General features: G+C 36.4%; 1 protein-coding gene across 2 annotated transcripts in view; it reads left to right on the forward strand.

The window, feature by feature from the left end:
- The window catches only part of SPIN1 (spindlin 1), a 114,628-nt gene that overhangs the window by 72,618 nt on the left and 26,675 nt on the right, over positions 1-15,335 (forward strand). For both annotated transcript variants that reach the window (XM_036740894.1, XM_036740893.1), the window contains exon 3: positions 9,319-9,367. In XM_036740894.1, the coding sequence (XP_036596789.1) occupies positions 9,319-9,367 (49 nt within the window). The remainder of the gene's footprint in view (positions 1-9,318; positions 9,368-15,335) is intronic.

Raw genomic sequence — 15,335 nt, forward strand, 5'->3', positions numbered from 1 at the left:
AGAATTGACCTTAGATTCTATCTAGTTTAATCTGAACCTGAGCAAGAATCTTTTTCTTCAGTATGTGTTAGTGACCTATCTAGTGGCTAAATAGTCTTTGCTTAAAGATTTTCAGTGAGGGAGAACCTACTTTTTGACTGAGTTACTATTCTTGCAGTCTGTAATGCAGTCTATTACACTTTAGAGTAGTTTTAGTTATGGTGCAGTTGGTAGAGTACTGGGCCTGGAGTCATGAACCCTCATCTTCCTGAGATCAAATCTGACTTCAGATTACTAGGTGTGTGACCCTGGGCAAGTCACTTAAAACCCTGTTTGCCTCAGTTTCCTTATCAGTAAAATTAGCTGGAGAAGGAAGTGGCAAACCGCTCCAGTATCTGCCAAGAAAACCCCAGATGGAGTCACAAAGAGTTGGACACGACTCAAGAAGAACAACAAAAAAGTCTATCATTGATTTGTATTTTCTGCTTTTGTTTTGGTACATTACTATTTTGTGTAGCTTGAGAACAGCATCCATGCCATCACTAGGGTAGGCATTTAGTAAAGGTTGGAATAATTCACTAACACTATGAGTAGGTATTGATGGTCTTCTTAAGCAAAATAGGGTGTGACTATGGGTCTGGCCACATCTTCAGATACTGTCTGTTGTTTGACCACTAACCTGTTGTTGTTGGGAGGGGCTGGAACTGCTCACAGAATCTCATCACACATGCTGTGGAGTGAACAGGATCCTGTGTTTGTCAAGGGATTAACTCATACTAATGAATATTGAAGTAATTAAAGAATAAATCTGTATTAATTGAGAGTAGGTTTAAAAAGCAAAACTAATACTATCTGAATCATGCTGAAGATTCAGAGGTGAGATTATAGCAGTATTTGATATTATGAAAGCAGTGAGATTTTAGGAAGACTAGACCAGATTGGAAAGTGTAAGCTATACATACAGTAGGTTGTTAATGTTAGTTGATGAAATGACTTGATTACTTTTTTTATAAAACAAAAAGGCAGCTTGAAATATTAGGAATACAGCTGTTACGATGAAGTGGAAAGGATAAAGTGAAATAGAGATCAGTGAATATCTAGCTAAAATCCAGTATTTGACCCATCTGTAATGTTTGTTGATATGCCTTTTTTATTTTAAAGCCAGGACATTTTTTCATAGTTTGTTAGCTTTGCTTGCTGCTTAAATAGGAAACGGTGGACATGTGTGTAAACAAACTATGATTTATTGCAGAGGCAGCACAGTGAAGTGCTAAGTCAGAACAGCTGGGATTGATTTCCAGCTTCAACATGTAGATTACAATTCTGGACAGATCACTTAACTCTGAGCTTCATTTCCTTCACCTTTAAAAGGGAAGATAACTGTCTTTGTGCAGTATTTCTCACAGAGGAGTTAGCTAGGTGGAACTGTAGCAAGAGCGCTGGATCAGATCTGGCCTCATACGATTTATTAGCTGTGTGCCCCAGGGAAAATGATTTAATCTCTCCACCTCAGTTTCCTCAACTATAAAATGGGGATAAAAAAATAACAACTCCCAGGGTTGATGGGAAGATATGAGATAATATTTGTAAAATGCTTAGCGCAGTGCCTTGCACATAGTAGATACCTAATAAATGCTTAGTCCCCCCCCCCCAGGGTTTTTGCAAATAGCACTTAAAAACTCTTTATAAATATTAAATTTACTCTATTTCCTGTGTTCCAGCCTCAAAGCTAAGTACAAAATGAGGAGGTTGGAACAGATGATCCTTTCAACTTTCAAGGTCCCTTTCAACTCCAAATCTAGTAATACGATAGAAGCTTGCCTTTTACGTCACAACTGCCTGTCTTCTGCTCTTTGTTCTGTTAGTCATCCTTCTTTTACTTACTTCATCTAGCTTTTTGGCAGTGACACTGTGTCATAGAATCCCCATAAAATCGTGGACCAGGAAGAGACTCAAAGGATGAAGTAATCTGACCCTATGCTTTTAGAGATGAGGAAAGTGAGTTAAGGAAAGATTGCGATTTGACAACAGTCATGTAGTGATATAGGAGAAGTAAAAGGCACAAGTCCTGCCTTTAAGAAACTTAAGGCTATACATTTTTATATAGGACCATCAATTCTTAATTCTAAGGAGGATTGTTCTGTGACCTGGGGATAATTCAGTGGTCCTCAATATGTGTACCCAGTTTCAACTAGATGTGCTACTAAGTTCCAATTTTATGGAACTTCTACCTGCCTGGACATGCATGGACGTGACTAGGACTCCAATAATTCATCATGCAAAGAATAGTAGCGTAGAGAAATAATACTGTATAGATAAACTCAGGTATCCTCTGGACAGTGATGTCAAAGTTAAATAGAAACAGGGTCACTAAACTATACATAAAGATCCTTGTAGGCCTCATTGACTTAGAAAACCACATGTTAACATTTTATTGTATTTCTTTGTTTTGTTAAATATTTCCTAAATACATTTTAATCTGGTTCTGTGCCATAATTGTGGGCCATGTATACATGACCGTTGAGTGTCAAGGTAGCCAACTCTTTTCTAGAACATGAATCTGTTCATTAATTGGTAAACTTTCTTAATATTGGAAATTCCTTAATATTGGTGAAGTACCTTTTTCAAAACCTTTTCCCCCTTCTCTTTCTATTAGGGTAGATGTTTAATCCAGAATTTTGTATTTTAAAAAAGTCAACTTACTTTCTCACTATTAGGGTAGTTGAAGGGAATATACATATATATAGACAGAGGGCACAGGGTGAGTTGAACATGAAGGGATGTTATCTTTAAAAAAAGGGTGAGAGAGGAATATTATATTGGGTGAAGGAGAAAGGCAGAGATAAAAGGGTGTAAATTATCTCAAATAAAAGTGGCAAGAAAAAGCAGCTATGATGGAAGGGAAAAGAGGGGGCAGGTGAAAGGGAATGAGTGAATCTTGCTGTCATCGGATTTGACTTAAGGAGGGAAGAACATACATACACAATAACATATACGCTCAATTGGGTATCTTAACCTACAGGAAAGTAGTGGGGAGGGGATAAGGGAGGGAGTGATAGAAGGGAGGGAAGACTGGGGGAGGAGACAGTCAAAAGCAAACCCTTTTAAAAAGGGAGAAAAGTGAATATAGGGGGAGAGGATAGGATGGAGGGAAATTTAGTTAGTCTTTCACAACATGACTATTACGGAAGTGTTTTGTATATCTATAGATGTGTGGCCTATGTTGAATTGCTTGCCTTCTCTAGGAGGGTAGGAGGGGAGAGAAGAAGGGAGAGAACTTGGAACTCAAAGTTCTAAAAACAAATTTTTTTTTTAAAAACAAAAAGTTGTTTTTACATGCAATTGGGAAATAAGATATACAGGCAATGGGGTATAAAAATCTATCTTGCCCCCTACAAGAAAGTAAGGGGAAAAGGGGATAAGGGGGTGGGGAGTGGGGTGATAGAAGGGAAGGCAGACTGGGGAAAGGGACAGTCAGAATTTATGCCATCTTAGGGTGGGGGGAGGGTAGAAATGGGGAGAAAATTGTAACTCAAAATCTTGTGGAAATCAATGTTGAAAACTAAAAATATTGAATAAAAAATTAAGATTAAAAAGTCAGCTTACTCTCAATAATAATTAAATAGATTTTTTAGAAGAAAGGAATAAAATAATGCTGTGCCATAACTAGAAAAATGTTTGAAAAACACCGGTCTAGCAAGTGTAATTTCAGGTCTGACTTTTAGAGGGGAGTTTTGTGAAAGCTAAAACTCAATATATTTAATTTTCCTTTGGAAGCCTGACACAGGTCAAGGGCATGTATATCCTACATCAGTGCATTCTAGTATGCAGTATTATTGCAAGGGAGGATTTGAAGTGCTATAAAGATAGGGGCATTAAAAAGCCTTGGTCAGAATTATGAGCTCAGACTTAAGCGATGGTAAGAAATTAAATGACTTGTCTGAGGTTATAGAGTAATAATAAGTGGCAGAGCCAGAATTCCAAGTCTAGATCATGTATCTGTGTGTGCATGTGTCCTTTTTCTTCGAAAAGAATTCCTCACCTTCAGATATGTATATATGTTTACACAAAATCGTTTCAAGGCCAAATAGAAAAAGGGTTGTTTTTTTCTTCTTCTTCAATTTACTGCTTTAGCAAATGCTGCTTTAGTGTAAACAGACTTCTGCTCACTTTTTCAGTAGCAAAAATCATTGAGATTTGGGGTCTAGACCAGGGAAAAATCTAGGGAATTTTCTAGTTCTACTACCTCCTTACTTTGCAGATGAGACAATTGAATTACAGATAGTTTAAAGTAGCTTCGTCTAGATCTCATTGTTTCCAGGTGGCCAAGGTGATGTTCTAAGTCAGTTCCCTGTGAGTAGCCTCTACTGGGACAGCTTTCATGCTTTTCTTTCCTCCTCTGATGTTTTGAATCTTGTTTATTTTCATATAGAGTAGAAACTCCTTAAGTGTAGGGATATCTTATACATAGCTAGTGTGCAAAGCATGCTTAGTTAAAGAGCTCCATCATGTTAATTCCTTCCACTTAACGCTGACCTTTCCTGTTTATATTAGGTGAATTGAGGTGAAACAACTTACATGGAAATTGAAGTATTGGAACCCTGGTCTTGATTTCAAGCACCGCATTTTATATATTGCTTCTTTATCTCCATAGCACCTATCAATGGATTGGGACAAAATAAACCTTAGTTAGCAATAGTGACTCATTTGGATTTTTTTTCAGATTAATATTGCAACCTTACTAGGAAACTCAATCCTATTTTGTAAAAAACTGAAACTAACCAAAGCAAACTATCTCTATATAATTCAGTAAGCGTATATATTGAGATACGAAATATATGTTTGTTACGTTGTTACTTGGAGAGTGCATTTTCCAGATTTTTCTTATAAAACTTGTATTTGCTGTAGCTAGGGATTTTTTAAAAATATATTTAAGGAGAAATGTGTATTTGTTATTAATACCTTCCCTTTCTTCAAGAATCTGTTTTCCTGTACCATATATGATGCACACTTGAAGCAGTAAATATAGTGAAAGTAAGCACACTGATGACAGGGAAGTGCCTTGCAGCAAAGACAAGAACAGGAAAATATAAAAAGCAGACACAAAATTTAATAATACAGCAATCTGAGATTAGGAAAAAAATAAGCCTGCACACTTCTGTGAAGCCTTAAAATTGTCCCTTCAAATGCATCTTTGAATAAAAATTGTTTTAAATTTAAAAAAAAATATGAAAAAATTGTGTTTGGTTTATTTGTTAAAGAAACAGACACTAACTTTTGAAAGCTATTTACCCACAGTAATTAAAATATGTTTGTAACTTAAAAGTTTTATAGTTCAGCTGTCTGCAAAAGTGTCTTCTCAGAATAGATAATCTTTCAGGTAATCCAAGCTTTTCCTGTAAATTGAATCAACACTGTTTAGTAGCAAGCAGTTATCACCTAATAACAAGCCCTTCTTGCCATTATAAATCACTCTACTACCCAGGACCAAGTAAATACAAAGTTACCATTTGAAAACAAGTCTTATTTGGCCTACACTAGCAACATTGTATATAAAAAGTGTCAAAGGATTATAGAAGCAAAATCTGGGATAGAGGTTCAAAGGAAGGAAATATAATTATGGTCTGGAGTGATTGAGAAGCTTCCTGGAAGATTTGATACTGGAAGGGGGAAATGATAAAAGTCAAGGAACAATGATAGAAATGAATAAGGTAAGCACTAAAGAACATTCACATAGGGCTTGTAGCAGAAAAGAAAGTTGGAAAGCTTGGTTGGAGCCAGATCATAAAAACCTTTAAATGCCAAATAGAGAAGTTAATATTTTATCCTAGAGTTAAGAAGGTGCCATTGAAGCTTAATGACTAAGGGTGTGACAGCGTTAGACCTAGGTTTTCTACACATCCTTCTTCTGGGACTTTCAGTTCAATTCGGCAGACATTTATTAAGTAATTAACGTGTGTCAGTCATTGTATTAGGCGCTGAGAGATACAAAGACATGGATATGGAAGGTTGAGACAAGGAAGAAACAGTGATGATTCTAATGGTACCACCTCAGTGGAAGGATGTATAAAGGGATATGTAAAGATTTGTATAAATGATGATAAGTTAGATTTTAGACATTTCAGTTTTAAATGACAGTAGGAAACACAAATAGAAGTAATAGAAGAACTGGGAGAGGTCGTAAGGACAAACCCTCCCTCATTTTTCTTTAATGGAGCTTGTGACAGTTTAACAGCAATGTTGCTTGCAGCTGCTGTGGAGGTATGTAAGGCCAGTAACACTAGCACACAGAAGGGCTATTAGCACAGGTTCTTTGATCTGCTTTTCTGAGGAAAGCAACTTTAAGGAGTTAACAATCTCACTTTAATTAAACACACATATATCATTCACTTGTTTCAGGGGGAAAAGCCAGCATCCTGAACTTCAGAGAGAATACAAACAGAAATTACAAACATACATTATATAAAACACAAATCATTAGATAGGCTTCTATCTGTCCACAGCAAAACATATAATTACCAGAGAGAGAAGCACCAACACCTGGGTCTTCAAAGCCAGGGGGCTCCTTAACAACAGCTACCCAGAGTCTCGTCTAGTCAAATCACACAACACTCTTCCAGAGAGTGAGAGCCCCAAACAAAAGACTAACCTCTGAATTTACATACCCTGTTCAGGGTCAAAGGGCGTCACAACCGTGTGACTCAAACATATGTGAACTAGGCTTTCTAAGCGGATCATCAAAGACTCCTGTTTAATCAAAGAAATAAAGGCGAGACTCATCAAAGGCATTTGTTTACAACAATGCTCCAAAAGAGAAAAGAGTAAAAAAAAAATCCCACCTTAATTACTACTTAGTTACTACAGTTAACAAGGTTGGGGGGACATACTGATGACTGTGCCTAAAATATTTTGTCAAGTAGCTCCCCTACTTACTACCTCTGAGGCCCTCAGGCAAGTTACTTGATGTTAGTTCCTCATCTGTAAAATGGAAGGTTTAGACTAAATGACTTTTAAGGTTCTTTCTAACTCTAGCTTCTAAGCTACCATCCTATGATACTAATTGAAATTTGGGTATAACATAAATAAAAGTAATAATTGAAGCCATGGATTTGTGATCTCTATGGGAAGAAGTTATTATATATAAAGAGGAAAATAGATGTCAAAGGAGTGAACCATTAGGATACACAAGTATTTAGCATTAGAAAGAGCCAACAAAGCAATGTTCAAGGAGTTTGAAGGAAAGAATAGTGATTCTGTAGTGTCACAAAGTCAAAGGGGCAGGGAATTTTAAGAAGGAAAGGGAAAGGCAGGCAGGTCATCAGTGTTGAATGCTGCAGAAAGGTAAAAGAATTGATAATTGAGAAATGGCTATATTATTTGTCAATAAAAAGATCCTTGGTGACTTGAAAAAGTAATTTCTACAGGGTGGTGATAATGGAAGTTAAACTTTAGGCAGTGAAGAACTGGACACAAAGTATAATCCAAATAGAATATTAAAAGTTTATTGCTGTGTTGTGGAGAACAGAGATAACATCTGTTTACCTTTTCATCTTAAAAACAAAATGTCCTTTTGAGAGTTTCTTGACTCAGTTGCCTTATGACTACCTTCCTTTAAAAGTTTTGATCTTGTTAGGAACTGTAACATTGAATTTGTCATGACAGTTTCCATGGTAACAAAGCAGCATTGGATTATGACATCAGTGTAAGAATAAGAGGAATGACTTAAGTTGGAAATTGTATGGGATGGCAACTTTTATAATCAGTATTTACTAGTTTCACGACAAGAAGAAAGTGAGATATTCCTTCATCTTTATAAATGAATCATATTCCTTTTGTAACTAAAATATATCTACTCTGGTGTTAGTATCATCTTCCTCGGACTTTTAATGATAGTTTTCTTTTGTGGTTGTTTCTTTTGTGTAATTCCTCTGTCTTAGATTGTTTATTGTTAGAGACGGGGGTAGGTATTTCTGCATTACTACCTGCTGTTTATCATTCTTTGGTTTTTTGAAATAATCATCATTCTAAGTTTCTATAACCTCTCTCCATTCTTATTTTGCTTTTGACAACCTAGTTCATGTACCCTCAGAAGATTTTCTTTTTTTTAAAGCAAAAATAATATCTCGAATAACTTTTAGAAACTTTTAAAAATATTTTGGCCATTTTTCTAAAGTTAATTGTCTGGACCTCATCAAAATCTGTTATGTAGATTATGGTTTTTAAAATGTTGCTCTCAGACTCAATACTTAAATGGATCTGTGATCTTAGTAATTTGGAACTTCATTCCAGTGAAGTAGATCACAGGCCATCAATGTCTGTCCATCCTATGCTGCCATTGTCCGTGTCTTATAGAGACCCATAATGTCTCTGTAAAGGGTTTATCTTGTTAACTGGAAACCATCCTCACTTTACACCAACTGGTAGTTTAGTGGATAGAGCACTGGTCCTGTAGTCTGGAAGACCTGTATTCAAATCTGGTATCATACTAGTCAGTGTGACCTTGGGCAAATCATTAGAAGTGATATTTATAAGTGAGGTAAACATCTTATTTTCCTCAATTCTAAAATAGGGATAATAACACCTATTTCGTAGAGTGATTGTGAGAATCAAATGAAATATTTGTTAAAATTACTTAGCACAATGCCTGGCACATAGTAGGCACTATATGAACTTTTTATTTTCTTTCCTTTCTCCTGACATTTGGAGGGCACCTATGAGCAGTCTGCCTTTGCCATGTGACTAGCTCGTCATCTTTTACTCCTACTTCAGCAGAGTTTCTCATGGGTTTTATGAGGTAGCCTTTGCATTTGAACTATGTACCTTTAAACAGTTGTAATCCGTGTCTGATTCCATATAACAACATATTTCAGGTGCTTATTTTTTCACTTGGAGTCACTCATTTTTTAGTTCTTCAGAAACAGTTGTGATCCATATCTTATTCTGTATGACAACATATTTCAGGGGCTTATTTTTTCACTATCTCCCTACAACCCCTAGTTATACTAAATTTTTTGCCAGTAAAACTTTACTTTTAAGATATTCTCTGTATCAGAATATACTTTCCCAAAGTTACAGGTTTAATATAGCTTTTAATTACTCCCTTTTACTTATGGCTGCTTTTCTTTCTTACCACTTCTCTCCTTCATCTTTAGTGTGGATATATTACTTTTAAGAAATGAGAAAATAAATCATTTCATATTACATTTAGCTATCAAATCATTTTTATCAACTCTTGGAGAATTAAGTTTTGTGCTTTTATTTGTAGTTTAACTTGTGAATTAGTTTTAGCTCCTCACGCTGTTTAGTCATTTCTCATTTCCTTTATATATGTCTTTGCAGGACATGCAGGTGTATCTGCCAGCATGATGAAGAAAAGGACTTCCCACAAGTAAGCATTTTATAAAACTTGATTTTTATTTTTATGTTATTTCAAATAACCCCTTTAGGTATTACATATATGGTACATGCTGCTGCTTATAGCATATATTTCCATTCCATTTTGTTCAGGAACATTCAAATATCTATTCACTTTTACAAGAATGGTACAAAAGTCACATGTATGCCCTAATATGTTGAACATAGAACCATAACACCAGAATTAATTTTCGGATATTGCCTCTGATTTTCTTAATGACAGTGGGCAAGGTACCAGCCTTTTTCTTTTGGTGTTATCTGCTTCCTGTTTCACGGGGATGTTGCAGGTTAACCAGATGATTAAACTTCTTTACTAGAATTATTTTTAAATTACTAAGAGAAAGTGTTACATTGACTTTAAATATTAGAGTTTCACCCATGGAGCTAAATTTGACATGAGGGTTTAGTTATTAAAATCCCATAAGTACTTTATGATGTGGAAGTCTCATAGATACTCAGGAAGACTATGAGGCACAATTATACTTAACATATTACATGTTGTGCTAATCTTTTTCATAGGTGAGATAAAGTTTAACTTCACTTATTGTGTTGGAAGAATATTCTTTTTATAACAAAGTTTGAGACTTTATTTTGTACTTTATCTGTATTTAAAATGCTAGTAATATTCATATCTTAATATTTTTGTTCATAAAAATTCTAATGCTATTATATTTCTTTTTTGTTTTTGTGGGGTTTTTTTTGTAGGTTTATATTGTGTGCTAGACATAGAAAATATATAGGAATCAAAATATACATGTACAATAGAATTTCTTAACTTTATAATCTCTTGTCATTTCTATTCCCCTGGAATTATTTTTTCATATTTTATGTTGCTTATTCCTTTGATATTTTTGTTCACATTTTACCATTTTATAATTTAGTTTATGTTTAATGCCATTTCCCTTTATTTAAATTTTTTTATTCTCAACTTAACTAAAATGAGTACTTCTACATATATTGTAGAACAGAGCTTTATACATGAAACTGTGACTCTCTCATGTATAGCTTATTTTTCTTTTAAAGTGTTTATATCGCCAATGCAATATTCACAGCATTGAAAGTGACTGTGAAAATGATGGCGTAGTTCTGAATCACAAAATATAGCAGACTCTTTTGTGGAAGACAGAACCAAAACATTTATTCAAAGACCAGAAAGCCAAATCCATCACAGCAACAAAGAAATCCACACACAATAACAATGCAAGGGGCACCACCATCCCAAAGCCTTCTCCCTGCTGGGGTCTTCCCACAAACAAAAGCTCACAGCTAGCTGCTTTCTCTCCCTCCCTCAGCTCTAACTGCTCTAACTTCTTCCCTTATGTTCCATCTGTTCAGCAAGCTCCTCCCACCACAGGCTTCATGTGACTTAGGTTTTCCATGTGACTTAAGCAGGTCACAAGGGCCTGTTAATGGATGGACAGATCTTCAAATTTACATCACCATTACAAGTATATAATCAATTCAGTATACCTTTCAAAGCTGTCCTGCTCTACTATTCCTTTTGTTCTCTTCTGTGCATTTTAAAAATGCTTCAATGATACTTTTTTTTTTTTTTGGACAACTAGTTCCCCTCTACTTATGTAGTCCAACAGTGAATCAAAAAGAGGGGAAAAAGCAGTTCAGCAAGATTAACCAATGTATGATAAGAGTCTTAACAGGCATAATATATGTCATGCTCCCATGTATTCCCCAACCATTGTAAAGAAGGGAGTAAAGTGCAGATTTTTATCTCTTCTTTGAGGTTATTATGATTATACAGCAAGAATTATGTTTTTGTTTTGGTAGAAAGATTTCAAACAGTCTGAAAATGAAATGCCTTTATCATATTATGGTTATGAATTTGAAGGTATACTTCACCTAGGATCATAGATTTAGAACTGGAAAGGACCTCAGAGGCAGCCATCTAGTCTGCTGTGTTACCAATGAGAAAACTGAAACCCAAGATGACACACAGAGCAAAGTGGTGAGGTGTGATTAAAGTTAACTTGGAGAAAACTAGGCCTCTGCTCTATAAGAACTTCAAGGGAGATTTCCTTTATTTTCTTTTTTTTTTTTCAGTCAGTCCATAAATTCTGAGTACAAGGCCCTGTGCTAGGGGCTTCTGAGGTTACAAAATAGCAGTGAGGTCAATTATATTTGTTCCTATTCATCTGTCTCATCCCTTTTCCATTGACAACCTGGTTCACCATCTAGTTTCAGGTATAAGCTCTCCTTGATTGTTCGAGCACTTCACTTTAATTTCAGAATAGCCCATAAATCTCACTTCTCTACACGTATGTGTAAAATCTAGTGATCTGTGATGTGCTGTGCTAGGTTTTAGGAAGGATATAAATATGTTAAGACATAGTTCCCATCCTTAAGTAATTAGAGTCTACTAGGGCGACATAAAACAGGCATATAAATAACTATGTTTGTCAAGTATAAAATGTATTTTTAAAATTTATTCATTGTTTCACTGATGCAGTTTTTACTTGTTGCTGGCCAAAAAAAAAAAAACAAATCAAATTTTATCGTGAAGAATTTATGCACAAGTGCGTTTATAGCATGTATAACTTTTTAAGGGACTGTCTTAAGTTCATGTCATTACTATTTAGCTTTATATCTATAATACTAGAAAATGTTTTTCTGAAGTAATTACTATGATTTTGAATTTGTATTTTATTACTGGCAGCATATTTCAAAAACAGTAATACCCTGTTATGTAAGACATTCATTATATAGGAGGTATAGTTATTTATGTTGAATCACACTGCATGTTTTATTAGTGAAATAGAAGAACACCAGTGGTTAGTATACACATGAAATCATTGCCTCCTTGCAATAATTTCCAAGCCTGCCAGGAAGACTCAATGCCCGCTGATTGGCAGCTGTCTCAGAGGAAAGGGCACATCCACTTCAGTTAGCTGCCAATTAGCTCCAGATTAATAGGTCTGTTCCATAATAAACAAGTAAACAAGTGTTAATTAACCTGTTTATAGGAACATCCTCTTTGAATCACTACTGAATTTCATATTCCTGCAACTATGAGCCTAAAATAAGGAAATTAGTTTTCCTTTTTCCTTATTTTAAGAATGCTTTTTCCTTCTGGTGAATGGTAGTGTATGAATGGTAGAATGAGTAACCTGATCCTTGAAGAATGCAAGACAGGGGAGGGGGGAGGGGGCAATTCAGTTTTACTAATACTTTCTCTTGCTTGACTCTTCCACTGAACCTTAGAGATGGTCATACTCTTGATCTTGCCATCTTTCCTAAGTGTTCCACTTCCATATTTACAAATTCCAAAGTTCTTTAACTGATCATAACCTTTCATTCCATCTTTCCTTTGCCTTATGACCACTAACTGTTCTTCACTGTGACTTCTAGTCCTTCACCTATCCATTGTTTTCCTGACTGTCACCCTATGAACAGTTTCATCTTGTTCCCCCTTCCTGCATTAACCTTTTGGTGACTCACTTCAACTTTACACCATTCTCTTCTCTTAAATCCCTTGTTTCTTTCTCCTTTGGCCAGTCATACCTTGCCAAAACTTGGTCTTGTAATTCTTTCACCATTTACCTCTCCAAGGACCTCAGAGGAGAAGAGGTTGCTATGAGTGAGTTTGGTAAGGAAACAATTTGAAAGTGGCAGTAGGGAGCAGAGGCTCAAGTCAACACGATCAGTAGGTTTACATACTGCTGAATTGAGTTTGAAGAAATCATCAGTCCAGGCTAAAACTAATCTGTATTTGTGCATAGTCTCAACTTTTCCACTACAACCAGGAAATCTGCTGGCTCATTACAGAAGCACATCGTCACATTCTTCTTCACAATACCCTCCTCCTCACTCTCTCACTTAAGGACTTTACATAGTACTTCATAGGAAAAATTTAGATGATTTGCTGAGAGCTCTCATTCTGAACCCTTTACCACCTACCCTCAGCTGACATCACTCAGAAATCTTCCATATCTCTTCCTTTGCTCTGTTTCACATGAAGATATGTAGCCCTTTTTCCTGCCAAGGCAAACCTTTCTACTTCTAGTCATTTAGCATTTGTTAAGTATCTACTGTGTCTTAGATACTATGCTAAGCACTGGTGATACAAAGAAAGGCAAAAAATAGCCCTGGCCCTCGGAGCTCACAGTCTAGTGGGGGAAACATGTAAACAAATAATGTAAGAACAAGCTTATATACAGAATAAATTGGAGGCAGTCTCAGAGGGAAGGCACTTAAGGTCTAGGACAGGCTTCTTGCAGAAAGTAAAACTTTAGCTGAGGCTTAGAGGAAACCAAGGAAGGTAGGGCATAGAGATGAGGATACAGACAGAGTATGTTCCAGGCATGGACACAGCCAGTGACAATGCTTGGAATTAGATGGTGGATTATTTTGGGCAAGGAACAGCAAGGAGGCCAATGTCACTGCATCACAGAGTATCCTGGGGAGTAAGGGAAGCAGGGAATGAGATATGAGGTGACTGGAAAGCTAGGTAAGAACTAGGTTATAAAGGGCTTTAAAAGCCAGACACAGGATTTTATATCTGATCCTTTTTTCTGGAGAGCCACAAGAGTTTGTTGAATAGAGAAGTGATATGATCAGATCTGTACTTTAGGAAGATCAGTGTGACAGCTGAGTGAAAAATAGATTGGAGTAGGGAGACACAAGGTAGGGTGACCAGCCTTCAGACCATTGCAAAAGTCCAGGCATGAGTATGAGTTGACAAGGGCCTAAACCAAGAGTGGGGAATCTGCAGCCTTGAGGCCACATGTGGCCCTCTAGGTCCTTAAGTGTGCCCTTTAACCTGTGAAGTTTGGATTTAGTCAAAAGGCTACACTTTGGGACCTAGAGGACCACATGTGGCCTTGAGGCTGCAGGTTCCCCACCCCTAAACCAAGATGGTGGCAGAGTCAGAGGAGGGAAGTGTACGAGAGAGATGACAAAGATAGAAACAACAGGACTTGACAATCGATTGGATATGAAAGAATGAGAAAGTAAGGATTTGAAAATGACATCTAGGTTGTGAGCCAAGGTGACTAGAAGGGTTGTGTGGTACTCTTGATAGTAAGAGGGGTTTGGGGTATCCCTGACCCAGCTTCTTTCTTCCCACCCACAATGTGGAGAGGTTTTACCTGAAAGAAAACAAAGCTGTCCCTAGTACCTGATTGGCCCTGGCTTCCCTGGTGTAATTTCCTTCTCCAAAACCTTCTCACTATCCACTTCACCTCTTAGCAACATAGGGTAGAACAAAGCTAACTCTGGGGCATCATTGGCTCTGGCATGTCTGACACAGTTCCCTGTTCATCTAAGGCATAAAAAATCCCCACTGTGTAGAATGTAGGCTGCCTAGACATGGATTTCTGAAGCCCACAGGAGTCACCCTGCCCTGCTGACTGGGTATATTTCCATATGTAGAGGAAGGGTGTTGGTCCTGAGAAACTAAATGCCACTTAATAAATCCTTGCTGTGTTAGGGCAGTGTGTTCAGTGACTTGCAAGTGTCTCATTTTGTCCTAATATCAAATCTGAACTAAGAGAGAATAGGCATGAGAGTCTCAACTACAGCAGGACAAAGGTAATGAGTCGATAATAAAACACTAGAAAGCATAGGAATAGATGGATCATTTCCTTAATGGTTACAAGTATCTAAAACCAAGAGCCAGCATTATATATCATAGTGATAAACTAGAAGCCATCAGGGATAAAGCACCAATGTCCGTAATCTCTGTTGTTATTTGATTCGGTACTAGAAATGTGGTAAGACGTGAAAGAGGAATTAGGGATTAAGCGTTGATTGACAAAGAGGAAACAAACATTATCACATTTGCAGATGATATATGATGTTGTACTTAGAGAATCCTAGAGTCAGCTAAAAAATTAATTGAAACAATAACTTCAGCAAAGTTGCAGGACATAAAGTAAGATCATATATATTATCAGCATTTAAAAATATTACCAATATAATCCATTAGG

Source organism: Trichosurus vulpecula, chromosome 1 (assembly GCF_011100635.1).
Source record: "Trichosurus vulpecula isolate mTriVul1 chromosome 1, mTriVul1.pri, whole genome shotgun sequence".
Classification (NCBI taxonomy): Eukaryota; Metazoa; Chordata; class Mammalia; order Diprotodontia; family Phalangeridae; genus Trichosurus; species Trichosurus vulpecula.